An 18,094-nucleotide genomic window follows, 5' to 3' on the forward strand; every position below is an offset into this window, starting at 1 on the left:
AACAGCTAGCAACATTTCTTGATAACTTTATAAACTACATTAAGCGTGAAGAAAAATGGCTGGAACTGATTACGGATTTGGGGTTACCAAATTTTGGAATAGAAACTACCATTTACGGTTACATCCGTCCAGAACCATGCCCGAGTTGAGTGCTTGTAATACATTATGGAATCGCGCACTCATTTGTATTACATAATTAGTTGATTTACTAAAACATTAAGCGTCAACACGCGCGGATTCTTCCTCCTGCTTTTGCATGGCCCTTGATTAAGCTGCTCCATTTTGTTGATTGCTTGCTTATTAATGCTTGACTTGAGTAAATTGTTATAGAGGTTATGTTTGCAGCTTGGAGCACTCTCACTCTTCCTACGCTGCCAGTTGCTGCAAACATGCTGTACTTTAGATGCAACCGTGCAAGAGAACGGTCTGTATAATTCAACAAAAAAATCCTAGGAAGTTCACTGTATTTTTAGCTGCTCCCTGGACACTCAGTGCAAATGTGAATGATATAATTTGTTACTGTTCTGTTATACTTGTTTAGCTACCCTTGAAAATGAGTGTGTATCTTTCTCAGGTGTCTGTCTCGTGTGTTTCACATTCTTTATGCACCACGCTGCTCATTATTTATTTTATGCATGATCAAAGAGCAAACGTGAACTTGTCATCTGTGCTAAACCATAGGTAGCACCGTTTCTTCTCTAAATTCATGAAATCATATACATAATCTGATAAGCCTCCCGAGTATAGGATATGTGTACACTGGACTTCCCTATAAGAACGAAAATTATATACATGACACTGGACCGACAAGAGGTACCAATAACCTGCGCTCACCTTTGTTTTAGAAACTCACTCATCAGACCAGGTGATTCCCTCCATGCCGACATTCTGGTCAAGCCCCAAGGCATTCCACACCGCCGGAGACGCGTCGACGATGTTGTCGGCACACGGGGGCTCGTAGTTGTGGTCTTCGTCGCAGCCATAGACGGAGTCGCACTCGTCCACCACCTTGGCATACACGGACTTGCCATTGGCGGTGATCTTGATGCGGTGCCCGCAACGGGCCATGTTCTTGAACCAGCCGGTGGAGAGCGCGACTACCATCTCCTTGTCGCTATGGTAGGCGTTGTCACACTCCGACGGACCGCCGCCGTCCTTGCCCTTCTCAAAGCTGTTGAGCGTCAAGACGGCCTTGGTGGTCGCGGTGACCGGCGGCGAGCAGTGGTACTGCGGGTACCTCTTGCCATCCTCGCAACAGTCCGGGTCGTTGCTCTTCTCACAGTTGCCCGACTTTCCTGGAAGGTAGCCACTTGCACGGCAGACACCGAGACCAGGGCGGAGTGAGGACGCGATGTGGGAGGTGGAGAGCGCCACCAGGAGGAAGATTGCCATGGTGGCTAGAGCTCTTGCAGTGGCCATCTTAGCTACTGAACAGTGCTCAACTCTAACGCTCGTCTACTTCTTGGTTGCTGCTACAGTACTGGTTTGTTTGCCTCGATTGATTGTGTTGTGTGGTTAGAGAGCTGCAGGGTCGACTTTATATAGTGCTTCTACTAGTTCAGTTATGAGCACCAACTTGTTGCATATTCTCCACGGCAAATCATTGACGCGTTCAGACATGGCACTGGTCCGTAACGTATCAAATGGATTGTTATAATACTAGGTCGGACGTCTATATACCGTGTCTCATTGAGCATGATCCTTGGGAAAGACAGACAGAGACAGGATTACACCCATGATAAAAATATTGCAGAACAGGTTCAAAGAACTGAATGAATTGATAGCAACATTCTTCATATTCTATTTCTACCACACTTCTTACCGGTGCTTTCAACCATGACTAACACCATCTGAGGGTCACTGGAATATAGAAAACTTCGTTAGATAAATAAGTATTTACTCAAAAGCCACGTACGTGCATGTCTTATTCTTGTGTTCTTGAAAATGGTACCACGAGAAGGAAATAAAATGTACACCTTTGGGAGAACATAGATAATGCTACAACGAGAGGTGCAGTTCATTGCTGGTGCAACACATATTTTTGCCATTTTTATTTGCACCTATAGTTACGTGGGACTTCCTCTTCCAACCATACTGGCTTGTCCAAAATCTGCACCGATGTAAAATGCCACATACTTATTAGATCGGGAGAATTAAGTTACGTGAGACATCTCTATTTTTTTTCCCTTGGGGCCAGTTGGGGTTGAAAATTTATCAGCTTCATGAATTCATGTCGAATTCGGCGGACATGAAAACCGTGCCCCACCATTTGACATTGACAGAACCACTTATTATTCAGGCCCCAGCTGAATCGCCCGATCCGTATTTTCCTGATCGGCGATTCCAGCCGCAATCCTGAGCCTCTCCTCTGTACGTTGGCCGTGGCGGCAACGCCAGCCTCCACCTCAGGAGATCTTATCTTCGCCCCGTCTTCCCAACCATGGATAAGCTGCGACGGATGTGCGTGCGTCGGCGCGTTAAGACCCTGCTACCGCAAGCTACACGAGTGGCGCGGGCCCAGTCCGTCTGATTGTGGCGGGACAACAGCGGCGGCTGCATGCTCAGTGCTGCCTCATCGGCGTCCTGCTCGTCTAGGAGATGGCGGCTGCTGGCGCTCAACACAAGCAATATAAATATCGATGGTGTCGTGTCCTCAAGGCAGAGCTCGCGTGGGTGCGAACTGTGGAAGGTGCAGCTGCACAACGGCTGCTTGCGACCCTCTCGGTGGCATGATCTGGCGGCATGAGTTTATGGGGTGTCCTTCCCAAGGTCGCGAGTGATGCAACAGCGATGATGGCCGTCAAGGCAGCCTCCGAGGTTCTGGACTTCACCATGGGTACGTGTGTCGGCTACAAGAGGCAGGCCTGATGGTGTAGCATGCTGTTGCGAGGGCACGATGTCCGCGAGCGGAAAATGATGATGTGGCGGTGGAGGCGACGGCCCAGTGCACGGCACATCTGGCGTCCAGCGGCATCTTATCCACCTTCGGTGGGAATCTGGATGCCGAAATAAGACTTTGCTAATGGGGCCGGGGTGTGCCAAGGATTTCCCATCGTCTGTGCCTCTGTGCACGTGGAGGATGCAAGGGTAAAGACCCCGGGGCCGTGGTGTATGCTGCTCGTCGGTTCATGTCAGTTTGGACTGGCAGTGGCTAGATTTGCATCGCGACATGATGGCCCCTCGATGGCTATCGTGATGATCTTATGTGGGATTACATCCCACTCATCGGCTAGGGTCACTTTGGCCTTGCTAGCGTGATGTGACTTTCGGACGATCAATCATCAAGTTTGTGACTAAAACACTGCTTCATGTCCGGGGTGAAAACCTTTGTTCTAGCTTGTATTTGTTGGGCTCATGAGCATCACACTAGCGTAATTACCTTCATGAAGGTGTCTTCTAGTATATGTGTGCTAGCCTTCAGTGGTTGGACTCGGCTTGCTGGATGAAAATCCATGGCCTGGTAAGTTGTGACCGGACGGGACGATGGCGACGGAAGGACGTGTATTCTTCTCGAAGGTGTTGTCGCGGAAGCAGTAGACTTCGTCATAGGTGTTGCATTCATATCTTGTAAAGGTTCTTCCATGGTTGCCTATGTTTTGTATTCCCCTTGTTGATGATTTTGGTCAATTTTCATAACAAATGGTTGTGTGCGTCACAATGATGTAAAGGCCCGAGATTTCAGCCTCTCTTTTTTTAAATACAGGTCAATTTTTTCCAGGTGGGACACTATGTTCCCGCGCCTCCTGCTCTAGCCTCAACCTCGCTCTTGCAAACCAGCTAGAGCACGCATAGCTGCCTCCCGCCATTGTCGTGTCCTCCCCGTGTGTCGTTGTCGTGCATTGTGGTCACTGGCGTTCAAACAGAAGCAGTTCCACTTCTAGGTCCGACGGTCCATTAGATTAGACTAGTCCCCTATTAACACTACTAGGAAAAGGGCTATAGATGGAATGGCCACTAATGGCGCACCAGACATGTGGTGCGCCATTGCTATATAACAGTGGCGCACCATCTGCTGGTGCGCCATTAGTGTGAAAGACACACGGTGCGCCATTAGTAACATTTTTTTTTTATTTCCAGACATACTAATGGCGCACCAGGGCACATTGCGCCATTACTAGTTCTAACTAGTAATGGCGCACTAGCCACGTAGTGCGCCACTACAATATTTTTTTATTTTTTATTTTTTTGCAAAACTGCTAATGGCGCACCAGGGGAGAGTGCGCCATTACTAGTTTAAGCTAGTAATGGCGCACTTTTCGACGGTGCGCCATTAGTGTATATTTCATGGACACTTTGATCTCGATCCCCCTCCATCTCGATCGCTATCCCACCTTGCCAGATATGGTCCCCCTCGCCGCCGAGCACCCCCCGCACCCTCTACCCCGCTCCACCGGCCGCCGCCGCCGATCCTCCGCACCCTCCCCCGCTCCAACCGCCGCCGACGACCCACCGCACCCTTCCCTGCTCCACCGCCGCCGACGACCCACCGCACCCTCCCCCGCTCCACCGCCGCCGACGACCCACCGCACCCTAGCTCCCCTGCTCCACCGCCGCCGACGATCCACTGCACCCTCCCCGGGCCGCTCCACCGCCGCCGCCGACCCCCCGCACCCTCCCCGGCCCGCTCCACCGCCGCCGCCGAGCCCCCGCACCCTCCCGGGCCCGCTCCACCGTCACAAATGAATGCAACTAAAATTGCAAAAAAAAACAAATTTGATTATATTTTCAAATAACAAATTTGATGATATTTTGAAATAATAAATTTGATGATATTTTTAAATAATAAAATATTACTGTTTCATATTCATATTCAATTTCCAAAAAATTATTAGATGCAAAAAAAATTACTTATGGCACACCTCTGGCTGGTGCGCCATTGCTACATAAAAAAAATTTACTAATGGCGCACGCGTCGTGGGTGCGCCATTGCTATGTAAAAAAAACACTCTAATGGCGCACCGCTTCGGGGTGCGCCATTAGTAAGTTTCCCCCCTTAGCTAATTCGTCCCTCTCCCTCGCCAGTCCACCCGCGCGCTCACCGGCCTGACCCACGACGCCGCCGCCCCGACCCCCGCCGCCCCGACCCCCGCCGCCCTCGCGCCCCCACCACTGCAGCACCCCCGCGCCGCCGCTCCCGCGCCCCCCACCACTGCAGCTCCCCCGCGCCCCACCACTGCAGCTCCCCCGCGCCGGCGCCCCCGCGTCTACCCGCCGCCCCACCTCATCTTCCACGCGCCAAATCGAGCGGCGGCCAGGTAAATCCCTCCTGACCCGCCGGCGTCCACCTCGACCTCCCTCCTCCCCTCCATTCCCTCCTGACTCCTCCACCTTCCCTTCTCTCTGCAGGATCGGACGAACTCCATCATCGAGCAGAACCGGGGCGAGCTCCAGCCCTACCCACCTGCGTCCAGCGCAGGTATGCTCATCCCCTTCCCGCCCCTCCGGCTGCCGGCGTCCGCCCTCCCTCTCCCCTGTCCCCCATCTCTGATTGGCAGTGGTTATGTTGATGAATATAAGTGGTGATTATTTCAGTGTTTATTTCAGTGAATATAAGTGGTTATGTTGCAAAATATTCTACTTTGTAATAAAGCTCAAGTGTTTCGAACACATATTTTATATGTGGTTGCATCTGTGTCAACTGTCAAGTTCATCACTTTCATATGGTATCTCAAGCAAGTCTCATTTCTCATTATCTCAAGCAATATTAATGTAGAAGTGAAGGGTGGTGTCACTGCAGATCAGAGCAGTTCGCTCCTCACACAAATTCAGATGTTCTGCAAGGCCATAACACTGAGCATGGTTCTTGTTTTTAGTAGAAGCTCTATACACACAGTCTCCCAAAAGCTTAGCAAATCAGTCATCAGTGTAGATGCCAGGGTTAGCTAGAGACAATGGAGTAGACAGAACACAGACATATAGTCAAGCCTCTTGAGAGGCTGGAATGATATCAGTGGCAATTAATTTGGCTTTACTGAAAACCTTACTGAAACTAAATTCAGTTAGCTGGGTCATCTTCCACTTGAGAGGCTGGAATGATATCAGTGGCAATTATTTCCTATGATATGATGCAGCAGTAGTAGTAGTATATTGTGCTTAGGGCATGAATCATATGCAGCAGTAGTAGTAGTATTTTGTGATGTGGCAGAATATCTTGTTTCAAATATAGCCTATGCATGTCTTGTTTTCTGGTTATGGATATTGTATAGTACTGCATATCTTGTTTTTTTGTAATATAATGCTTACCAAAGGCACATAAACTGCCAAAACTGAAAGAAATTGGAGTGTTGAAGATATGCTAGTAGAGGACCATATGGTCTGTGGCCTTTTCATCCATATGAAAGTAGAGGCACATTGTGGTGCTAGTTTGCTGGGTTTTGTCTCCGACCATCGTGTCGTGATGATTTTGCAGGTACCCCGAGAGGCCCTTGAGTTTGCCGGAATGTCGATTAACTTCCGTTCCGGCAAATTCGGGTACTCCATATGTCCTATTTTCAGCAAAGGTCATGCTGAAATTTTCCGTGAATTTTAGCATGACTTTGCTAAAAATAGGACATATGGGGCACTTCCGACTAATGCATGGGCCGGGGTATCTTAGTACTTAATTAAGTAGGATCAACTGCCTCTTGTGTTATACATATAGAAGTGTGATATCTACTCATAGTTATTACTAATGTCAGTTGCTCGTCATCGATAAACCCTAATCTGGTAGGATGACCTACTAAAAAAGCCCATACCACATATTCTATTTGGATGGGCGTGTTTTCACCACACTGTGGATTATCTTATTGGACCCAACAGAGATGATGTAGTTTTAAATTATGAACATAGGAAATGTCGTCATCGGACGACGAAAGTCTCTCTTGGGAGTGCAACTGGTGCCATGACGGTCGAGGTCTGTGCGACAGGCCTCACCTGGACGACGATCGGCGCTTCAGCATTAAGCTCGAGGAGACCTTCGAAGTTGAAACGGTACGCAACGACGACAAGTGTTTTTTTCATAATTAAGCATGACTTCAACTATTTCAACGTGTAATTTCATCTTTTACAATTCGAGTATAGTTTATCCCATGCCATGCAAGACGCTATGTCTTGGAGAGGATGGATTTTGAAGATCATGAAAATTTTGAAACGAAGAAAATTCACCTAAGGACACATCATGATGTGGATTTTGAAGTAAATCTGTATAATGCTGAGAGCGTAACCCATTTTGGTTGCCAAAATTGGGAAGCATTTTGCAAGATGTATGGTTTTGATGAGGTTATGCTTGTCACCATGGATCTTGGTGATCCTGGCATCGACCAAGACAATATGGACATTTGGGTTCTTGTGGATACGCCTCCAGTTCTACCGCTATGTGAGTTTGTCAAACATAGTTAATTATTAACTAATCTATATTGTTTATTTCAAAATAGTTGACAGCTTATTTCTATTAACAGCTTATTTTGATTGTTCAAAAAATGTGCGGAAAATGGTAGACAAAACCCACTACACCGATGGCTCCGAGTTAACTTATCAGGAGAAAAATCATCTGGTCGGATTTTGTACTGATCTTGAGAATTACAATATCTACAATCAAACTCCTCAACATTATGGTCAATACGTGCCACTAGTGCACGTGTTGAACTACGGTAACTACCATGGAGATACCCTGGTAAGATTTTTTACTATTACGACATCCGTGCATCTTTTGCATACTTCTAAAACTAGTACATCATTGCTAACTATGAAGTTATTACTATGTTTTTCAACAGAGAATCCCAGAGGATTGTGTGCCTCATTTGATGTATCAGAATGGCAGCCTTCAAGTTTTGAACTTATATCCAGGTCATCCTACGAATCTCAACTGTCCATACCGGATTTCTAGAAGAAGTGGAGACATGCTAATCAGAGAATGGAAAAAATGTATGGACAGTCGTAAGGAGGTTCTTGGAAGCAAAAGGAAGCGCCGCGCAAGAATTAGAGACAGGATGATCTCCATTCTCCATAATGGAGAGTCAGGGTCTATATTGTTTTATACTATTTTACCTTAAATAGGGTATTTTAGGTCCTTAATAACGAGTAGAAGTTGTATGATGATGATTAGTAGGACTTGTTAGGATTAGTATTACTTTCGACAAACTCGCTACTCGCGGTCTCGAGACTTGTAATGTTCTATCTTTGTTCGGTCTTTTAAATTCGGAGACTTATATGATGAATTGTATTCGGAGACTAATCTTTTATTGTATTCGATGAATCTGCTGTTGCTGTGTGGTGCTGTTTATATTCTGTCCAATAATATATTTTGTAATCTGTGCAAATATTAGAAAAGAAAAAAAAATCCCTAATATACATACTAATGGCGCATCACCCAAATGTGCGCCATTAGTATGCCAAAGCATACTAATGGCGCATCACCCAGGAGTGCGCCATTAGTATGGCAAAGCACATGCCCACTGGGAGGCACACTAATGGCGCACCGTGGCCTATACTAGTGGCGTGGTGCTAGTGGCGCACAGTAGTGCGCCATTAGTAGGCAAAACTGGTGCGCCACTAGTAAGCCTTTTTCTAGTAGTGTAAGGTTAACCCTCTGTCCATATAGCCCTATGATCTTTGGGACCTCTACTTAATCCATCAGTTAAAATATAGCGAAGACACTGCCATGTGGGCCCCGCTTCTAGTTTGATAGAGTCTTAGTTGACCGGGTAAACATCGGCACATGGATCCACTTGGCATACGTCGTCGTTCCGTCCTTGTGTGTGCCAAAAGTTTTTGGGATGTTTTGAGTTCAGAAATAATTTAAAAAATCCAAAAAAAATTAAACCCTGAAAAATCATAAGAAATTTATATGAATTCAGAGTTATGCAAAATTGTATTAGAAAATGTTTAAAAAATATCGCATATATGTGCATTTCATTTACATTCATGTGAAAACCAATACTTTAAACCTGATTCGGGTAAATAACTTAAATTGGCCTTTTAATAATTATTCAAGTTGTTGGAAATGCTATAATTAGTGCATTTGAAATAATTCAATTAGCTTATGTTATGTTGCATTAGATCAATTTCAAATAACACTATAGCATGCCATGGATCTCATATCATGATCACTTCGGTGTCTTGATTGTAGTGGTAAATGGCTTGTCTAACGCTTTCCTGGTGTTTGTGTTTCTTCTTGATAGGACCCAAAGTTGATGTGAACAATGAGAAAGACCTAAGCAGTGTGAGTCCTTGATGAAAGACAAGGAAAATCACTTGATCATATGGGCGTCGACGACGTTTATGCCAATAGATAGAATGGATCCTGCCAACGCTGCCTTCGTCCATACGGGAACTAGGGCCGGACGAAAAGCTCGAAGCTCGTGAGCATAATGAGCGCTCGATAGTTCGGCTCCTGCTCGTTAGTTAATGAACCAAGCCGAACACTGTTTTTTGCTCGTTAAGATTAACGAGCTTAATGAGTGAGCAAACGAGTTTCACGAGCTAACTCGTTTCACTCGATACTTTTCAAAAGTTTGATATGAGACCCCTAGTTCAAATCAGCCCATACTAACAAAAGAGTTGAGTTAGCCCAGCCTAGGGGCCATGTGCCCCATCCCACTTTGGCACTTCTCCTAGACCTAGGAACATGCCGAGAGGAGACCCTAGAGTCAACCAGGATCCAGCCGCCGGGAACCAAATGTCCTTGTTCAATTTATACCGTTGTGAATTTTTAATGGGATCATGGGATTCTTTTATGTTGTTTATTATCATAAAATCTTTGTTTAATTTATTCCATTGTGAATTTTTTATGGGATCATGGGATTTTTTGTGTTGTTTATTAACTTAATGAGCACTCGTGAACGCTCACGAGCATAACGAGCCCATAACGAACCGAGCCGAACAGAGGTTTTAGCTCGTTAATATTAATGAGCTTAATGATAACGAGCTTAACGATAATGAGCTTAATGATAACGAGCCGAACAAGCCGAGCAGCTCGTTAATCCAGCCCTAACGGGAACGACGGGAACGGCACCTCATTTCAACTTGCCAGGTGGGCCCCTTCCATTGGTGGCACATCCCTCCATCTTTTGAATTAGTATTGTATGTTCCCATCAATATTAACGATTCCTATGCAAATATTACAATTGAAACAACGGGTGCCTCTACAAACTTTAAATTTAACTCCTAGATTATTCCGTAAATCCTTCACATGCTTAAATAAGCTCAAGAGCCCATTGCCGTGGAATGGTAATATTTATGGTGATAACGGGCCGGCCTGATGGAGGCCCCATGTAGCAAAGAATTGATCAGGCAATGGACCATTAATTCAACTTGACCTGATACTTAACGGGTGAGACGCATTCGACAATGAGGTCTACCCACTTGGAGTCAAAACCCAGCTTAAACATAATACTTCTCAAGAAATTCCACTCCACCTGGTCATATGAATTGTGCATATCAAGCTTGACGTCAAAAAGATTAAACCTTCCTTTCCTTTTCTTCTTTGTAGTACGATAACGCTCGTATGACACCAAGTCATTATTCCTAATCATGCACCATGGAAAGTAAGTGCTTGCTTATGGCAAAAATTATCTCGGGCAGCATAGTCTTCAAACAGTTAGCAACATTTCTTGATAACTTTATAAACTACATCGCGTGAAGAAAAATGGCTGGAACTGATTACGGATTTGGGGTTATCAAATTTTGGAATAGAAAACACCATTTACGGTTACATCCATCTAGAACCATGCCCGAGTTGAGTGCTTGTAACACATTATGGAATCGCGCAATCATCTGTATTACATAATTAGTTGATTTACTAAAACATTAAGCGTCAACACGCGCGGATTCTTCCTCCTGCTTTTGCATGGCCCTTGATTAAGCTGCTCCATTTTGTTGATTGCTTGCTTATTAATGCTTGACTTGAGTAAATTGTTATGGATGTTATATTTGCAGCTTGGAGCACTCTCACTCTTCCTACGTTGCCAGTTGCTGCAAACATGCTGTACTTTAGATGCAACCGTGCAAGAGAACGGTCTGTATAATTTAACAAAATATTTTCTAGGAAGTTCACCGTATTTTTAACTCTTCCCTGGACTCTCAGTGCAAATGTGAATGATGTAGTTTGTTACTGTTTTGTTATACTTGTTTAGCTACCCTTGAAAATGAGTGTGTGGCTTTCTCAGGTGTCTCTCTCGTGTGTTTCACATTCTTTATGCACCACGCTGCTCATTATTTATTTTATGCATGATCAAAGAGCAAACGTGAACTTGTCATCCGTGCTAAACCATAGGTAGCACCGTTTCTTCTCTAAATTCGTGAAATCATATACATAATCTGATAAGCCTCCCGAGTATAGGATATGTGTACACTGGACTTCCCTATAAGAACGAAAATTATATACATGACACTGGACCGACAAGAGGTACCAATAACCTGCGCTCACCTTTGTTTTAGAAACTCACTCATCAGACCAGGTGATTCCCTCCATGCCGACATTCTGGTCAAGCCCCAAGGCATTCCACACCGCAGGAGACGCGTCGACGATGTTGTCGGCACACGGGGGCTCGTAGTTGTGGTCTTCGTCGCAGCCATAGACGGAGTCGCACTCGTCCACCACCTTGGCATACACGGACTTGCCATTGGCGGTGATCTTGATTCGGTGCCCGCAACGGGCCATGTTCTTGAACCAGCCGGTGGAGAGCGCGACTACCATCTCCTTGTCGCTATGGTAGGCGTTGTCACACTCCGACGGACCGCCGCCGTCCTTGCCCTTCTCAAAGCTGTTGAGCGTCAAGACGGCCTTGGTGGTCGCGGTGACCGGCGGCGAGCAGTGGTACTGCGGGTACCTCTTGCCATCCTCGCAACAGTCCGGGTCGTTGCTCTTCTCACAGTTGCCCGACTTTCCTGGAAGGTAGCCACTTGCACGGCAGACACCGAGACCGGGGCGGAGTGAGGACGCGATGTGGGAGGTGGAGAGCGCCACCAGGAGGAAGATTGCCATGGTGGCTAGAGCTCTTGCAGTGGCCATCTTAGCTACTGAACAGTGCTCAACTCTAACGCTCGTCTACTTCTTGGTTGCTGCTACAGTACTGGTTTGTTTGCCTCGATTGATTGTGTTGTGTGGTTAGAGAGCTGCAGGGTCGACTTTATATAGTGCTTCTACTAGTTCAGTTATGAGCACCAACTTGTTGCATATTCTCCACGGCAAATCATTGACGCGTTCAGACATGGCACTGGTCCGTAACGTATCAAATGGATTGTTATAATACTAGGTCGGACGTCTATATACCGTGTCTCATTGAGCATGATCCTTGGGAAAGACAGACAGAGACAGGATTACACCCATGATAAAAATATTGCAGAACAGGTTCAAAGAACTGAATGAATTGATAGCAACATTCTTCATATTCTATTTCTACCACACTTCTTACCGGTGCTTTCAACCATGACTAACACCATCTGAGGGTCACTGGAATATAGAAAACTTCGTTAGATAAATAAGTATTTACTCAAAAGCCACGTACGTGCATGTCTTATTCTTGTGTTCTTGAAAATGGTACCACGAGAAGGAAATAAAATGTACACCTTTGGGAGAACATAGATAATGCTACAACGAGAGGTGCAGTTCATTGCTGGTGCAACACATATTTTTGCCATTTTTATTTGCACCTATAGTTACGTGGGACTTCCTCTTCCAACCATACTGGCTTGTCCAAAATCTGCACCGATGTAAAATGCCACATACTTATTAGATCGGGAGAATTAAGTTACGTGAGACATCTCTATTTTTTTTCCCTTGGGGCCAGTTGGGGTTGAAAATTTATCAGCTTCATGAATTCATGTCGAATTCAGCGGACATGAAAACCGTGCCCCACCATTTGACATTGACAGAACCACTTATTATTCAGGCCCCTGCTAAATCGCCCGATCCGTATTTTCCTGATCGGCGATTCCAGCCGCAATCCTGAGCCTCTCCTCTGTACGTTGGCCGTGGCGGCAACGCCGGCCTCCACCTCAGGAGATCTTATCTTCGCCCCGTCTTCCCAACCATGGATAAGCTGCGACGGATGTGCGTGCGTCGGCGCGTTAAGACCCTGCTACCGCAAGCTACACGAGTGGCGCGGGCCCAGTCCGTCTGATTGTGGCGGGACAGCGGCGGCGGCTGCATGCTCGGTGCTGCCTCATCGGCGTCCTGCTCGTCTAGGAGATGGCGGCTGCTGGCGCTCAACACAAGCAATAAATATCGATGGTGTCGTGTCCTCAAGGCAGAGCTCGCGTGGGTGCGAACTGTGGAAGGTGCAGCTGCACAACGGCTACTTGCGACCCTCTCGGTGGCATGATTTCGGCGGCATGAGTTTATGGGGTGTCCTTCCCGAGGTCGCGAGTGATGCAACAGCGATGATGGCCGTCAAGGCAGCCTCCGAGGTTCTGGACTTCACCATGGGTACGTGTGTCGGCTACAAGGGGCAGGCCTGATGGTGTAGCATGCTATTGCGAGGGCACGATGCCGCGAGCGGAACACGATGATGTGGCGGTGGAGGCGACGGCCCAGTGCATGGCACATCTGGCGTCCAGGGGCATCTTATCCACCTTTGGTAGTAATCTGGATGCCGAAATAGACTTTGCTAATAGGGTCGGGTGTGCCAAGGATTTCCCATCGTCTGTGCCTCTGTGCACGTGGAGGATGCAAGGGTAAAGACCCCGGGGCCGTGGTGTATGCTGCTCGTCGGTTCATGTCAGTTTGGACTGGCAGTGGCTAGATTTGCATCGCGACATGATGGCCCCTCGATGGCTATCGTGATGATCTTATGTGGGATTACATCCCACTCATCGGCTAGGGTCACTTTGGCCTTGCTAGCGTGATGTGACTTTCGGACGATCAATCATCAAGTTTGTGACTAAATCACTGCTTCATGTCCGGGGTGAAAACCTTTGTTCTAGCTTGTATTTGTTGGGCTCATCAGCATCACACTAGGGTAATTACCTTCATGAAGGTGTCTTCTAGTATATGTGTGCTAGCCTTCAGTGGTTGGTCTCGGCTTGCTGGATGAAAATCCATGGCCTGGTAAGTTGTGACCGGACGGGACGATGGCGTCGGAAGGACGTGTATTCTTCTCGAAGGTGTTGTCGCGGAAGCAGTAGACTTCGTTATAGGTGTTGCATTCATATCTTGTAAAGGTTCTTCCATGGTTGCCTATGTTTTGTATTCCCCTTGTTGATGATTGTGGTCAATTTTCATAACAAATGGTTGTGTGCGTCACAATGATGTAAAGGCCCGAGATTTCAGCCTCTTTTTTTTTAAATACAGGTCAATTTTTTCCAGGTGGGACACTATGTTCCCGCGCCTCCTGCTCTAGCCTCAACCTCGCTCTTGCAAACCAGCTAGAGCACGCATAGCTGCCTCCCGCCATTGTCGTGTCTTCCCCGTGTGTCGTTGTCGTGCATTGTGGTCACTGGCGTTCAAACAGAAGCAGTACCAGTTCCAGGTCCGACGGGCCATTAGATTAGACTAGTCCCCTATTAACACTACTAGGAAAAGGGCTATAGATGGAATGGCCACTAATGGCGCACCAGACATGTGGTGCGCCATTGCTATATAACAGTGGCGCACCATGTGCTGGTGCGCCATTAGTGTGAAAGACACACGGTGCGCCATTAGTAACAAATTTTTTTTATTTTTATTTTTCCAGACATACTAATGGCGCACCAGGGCACAGTGCGCCATTACTAGTTCTAACTAGTAATGGCGCACTAGCCACATAGTGTGCCACTACAATATTTTTTTATTTTTTATTTTTTTGCAAAACTGCTAATGGCGCACCAGGGGAGAGTGCGCCATTACTAGTTTAAGCTAGTAATGGCGCACTTTTCGACGGTGCGCCATTAGTGTATATTTCATGGACACTTTGATCTCGATCCCCCTCCATCTCGATCGCTATCCCACCTCGCCAGATATGGTCCCCCTCGCCGCCGAGCACCCCCCGCACCCTCTACCCCGCTCCACCGGCCGCCGCCGCCGACCCCCCGCACCCTCCCACGCTCCAACCGCCGCCGACGAACCACCGCACCCTTCCCTGCTCCACCGCTGCCGACGACCCACCGCACCCTCCCCCGCTCCACCGCCGCCGACGACCCACCGCACCCTAGCTCCCCTGCTCCACCACCGCCGACGATCCACCGCACCCTCCCCGGCCCGCTCCACCGCCGCCGACGACCCCCCGCACCCTCCCCGGCCCGCTCCACCGCCGCCGCCGAGCCCCCGCACCCTCCCGGACCCGCTCCACCGTCACAAATGAATGCAACTAAAATTGCAAAAAAAACAAATTTGATTATATTTTCAAATAACAAATTTGATGATATTTTCAAATAATAAATTTGATGATATTTTTAAATAATAAATTATTACTGTTTCATATTCATATTCAATTTCTAAAAAATTATTAGATGCAAAAAAAAATTTACTTATGGCACACCTCTGGCTGGTGCGCCATTGCTACATAATTTTTTTTACTAATGGCGCACGCGTCGTGGGTGCGCCATTGCTATGTAAAAAAACACTCTAATGGCGCACCGCTTCGGGGTGCACCATTAGTAAGTTCCCCCCCTTAGCTAATTCCTCCCTCTCCGTCGCCAGTCCACCCGCGCGCTCACCGGCCTGACCCACGACGCCGCCGCCCTGACCCCCGCCGCCCCGACCCCCGCCGCCCCCGCGCCCCCCACCACTGCAGCTCCCCCGCGCCGCCGCCCCCGCGCCCCCCACCACTGCAGCTCCCCCGCGCCGCCGCCCCCGCGCCCCCCACCACTGCAGCTCCCCCGCGCCGGCGCCCCCGCGTCTACCCGCCGCCCCACCTCATCTTCCACGCGCCAAATCGAGCGGCGGCCAGGTAAATCCCTCCTGACCCGCCGGCGTCCACCTTGACCTCCCTCCTCCCCTCCATTCCCTCCTGACTCCTCCACCTTCCCTTCTCTCTGCAGGATCGGACGAACTCCATCATCGAGCAGAACCGGGGCGAGCTCCAGCCCTACCCACCTGCGTCCAGCGCAGGTATGCTCATCCCCTTCCCGCCCCTCCGGCTGCCGGCGTCCGCCCTCCCTCTCCCCTGTCCCCCATCTCTGATTGGCAGTGGTTATGTTGATGAATATAAGTGGTGATTATTTCAGTGTTTATTTCAGTGAATATAAGTGGTTATGTTGCAAAATATTCTACTTTGTAATAAAGCTCAAGTGTTTCGAACACATATTTTATATGTGGTTGCATCTGTGTCAACTGTCAAGTTCATCACTTTCATATGGTATCTCAAGCAAGTCTCATTTCTCATTATCTCAAGCAATATTAATGTAGAAGTGAAGGGTGGTGTCACTGCAGATCGGAGCAGTTCGCTCCTCACACAAATTCAGATGTTCTGCAAGGCCATAACACTGAGCATGGTTCTTGTTTTTAGTAGAAGCTCTATACACACAGTCTCCCAAAAGCTTAGCAAATCAGTCATCAGTGTAGATGCCAGGGTTAGCTAGAGACAATGGAGTAGACAGAACACAGACATATAGTCAAGCCTCTTGAGAGGCTGGAATGATATCAGTGGCAATTAATTTGGCTTTACTGAAAACCTTACTGAAACTAAATTCAATTAGCTGGGTCATCTTCCACTTGAGAGGCTGGAATGATATCAGTGGCAATTATTTCCTATGATATGATGCAGCAGTAGTAGTAGTATATTGTGCTTAGGGCATGAATCATATGCAGCAGTAGTAGTAGTATTTTGTGATGTGGCAGAATATCTTGTTTCAAATATAGCCTATGCATGTCTTGTTTTCTGGTTATGGATATTGTATAGTACTGCATATCTTGTTTTTTTGTAATATAATGCTTACCAAAGGCACATAAACTGCCAAAACTGAAAGAAATTGGAGTGTTGAAGATATGCTAGTAGAGGACCATATGGTCTGTGGCCTTTTCATCCATATGAAAGTAGAGGCACATTGTGGTGCTAGTTTGCTGGGTTTTGTCTCCGACCATCGTGTCGTGATGATTTTGCAGGTACCCCGAGAGGCCCTTGAGTTTGCCGGAATGTCGATTAACTTCCGTTCCGGCAAATTCGGGTACTCCATATGTCCTATTTTCAGCAAAGGTCATGCTGAAATTTTCCGTGAATTTTAGCATGACTTTGCTAAAAATAGGACATATGGGGCACTTCCGACTAATGCATGGGCCGGGGTATCTTAGTACTTAATTAAGTAGGATCAACTGCCTCTTGTGTTATACATATAGAAGTGTGATATCTACTCATAGTTATTACTAATGTCAGTTGCTCGTCATCGATAAACCCTAATCTGGTAGGATGACCTACTAAAAAAGCCCATACCACATATTCTATTTGGATGGGCGTGTTTTCACCACACTGTGGATTATCTTATTGGACCCAACAGAGATGATGTAGTTTTGAATTATGAACATAGGAAATGTCGTCATCGGACGACGAAAGTCTCTCGGGGGAGTGCGACTGGTGCCACAACGGTCGAGGTCTGTGCGACAGGCCTCACCTGGACGATGATCGGCGCTTCAGCATTAAGCTCGAGGAGACCTTCGAAGTTGAAACGGCACGCAACGACGACAAGTGTTTTTTCATAATTAAGCATGACTTCAACTATTTCAACGTGTAATTTCATCTTTTACAATTCGAGTATAGTTTATCCCATGCCATGCAAGACGCTATGTCTTGGAGAGGATGGATTTTGAAGATCATGAAAATTTTGAAACGAAGAAAATTCACCTAAGGACACATCATGATGTGGATTTTGAAGTAAATCTGTATAATGTTGAGAGCGTAACCCATTTTGGTTGCCAAAATTGGGAAGCATTTTGCAAGATGTATGGTTTTGATGAGGGTATGCTTGTCACCATGGATCTTGGTGATCCTGGCATCGACCAAGACAATATGGACATTTGGGTCCTTGTGGATACGCCTCCAGTTCTACCGCTATGTGAATTTGTCAAACATAGTTAATTATTAACTAATCTATATTGTTTATTTCAAAATAGTTGACAGCTTATTTCTATTAACAGCTTATTTTGATTGTTTAAAAAATGTGCGGAAAATGGTAGACAAAACCCACTACACCGATGGCTCCGAGT

General features: G+C 46.9%; 2 protein-coding genes across 2 annotated transcripts; both read right to left on the bottom strand.

The window, feature by feature from the left end:
• Nucleotides 1-260: 260 nt before the first annotated feature.
• On the bottom strand, nt 261-2,164 carry LOC141025276 (putative ripening-related protein 5). The gene has a single exon (XM_073500578.1). The coding sequence runs from the start codon at nt 1,417-1,419 to the stop codon at nt 850-852; it is 570 nt and encodes a 189-aa protein (XP_073356679.1). The 5' UTR covers nt 1,420-2,164; the 3' UTR covers nt 261-849.
• An 8,873-nt stretch (nt 2,165-11,037) lies between these two features.
• Nucleotides 11,038-12,702, bottom strand: LOC141025277 (putative ripening-related protein 5). Its single transcript, XM_073500579.1, has one exon. It carries the CDS (start codon nt 11,987-11,989, stop codon nt 11,420-11,422), a length of 570 nt encoding a protein of 189 aa, XP_073356680.1. The 5' UTR covers nt 11,990-12,702; the 3' UTR covers nt 11,038-11,419.
• Between the last annotated feature and the right edge of the window lie 5,392 nt (nt 12,703-18,094).

This window comes from Aegilops tauschii, chromosome 6, assembly GCF_002575655.3.
Source record: "Aegilops tauschii subsp. strangulata cultivar AL8/78 chromosome 6, Aet v6.0, whole genome shotgun sequence".
Taxonomy (NCBI): Eukaryota; Viridiplantae; Streptophyta; class Magnoliopsida; order Poales; family Poaceae; genus Aegilops; species Aegilops tauschii.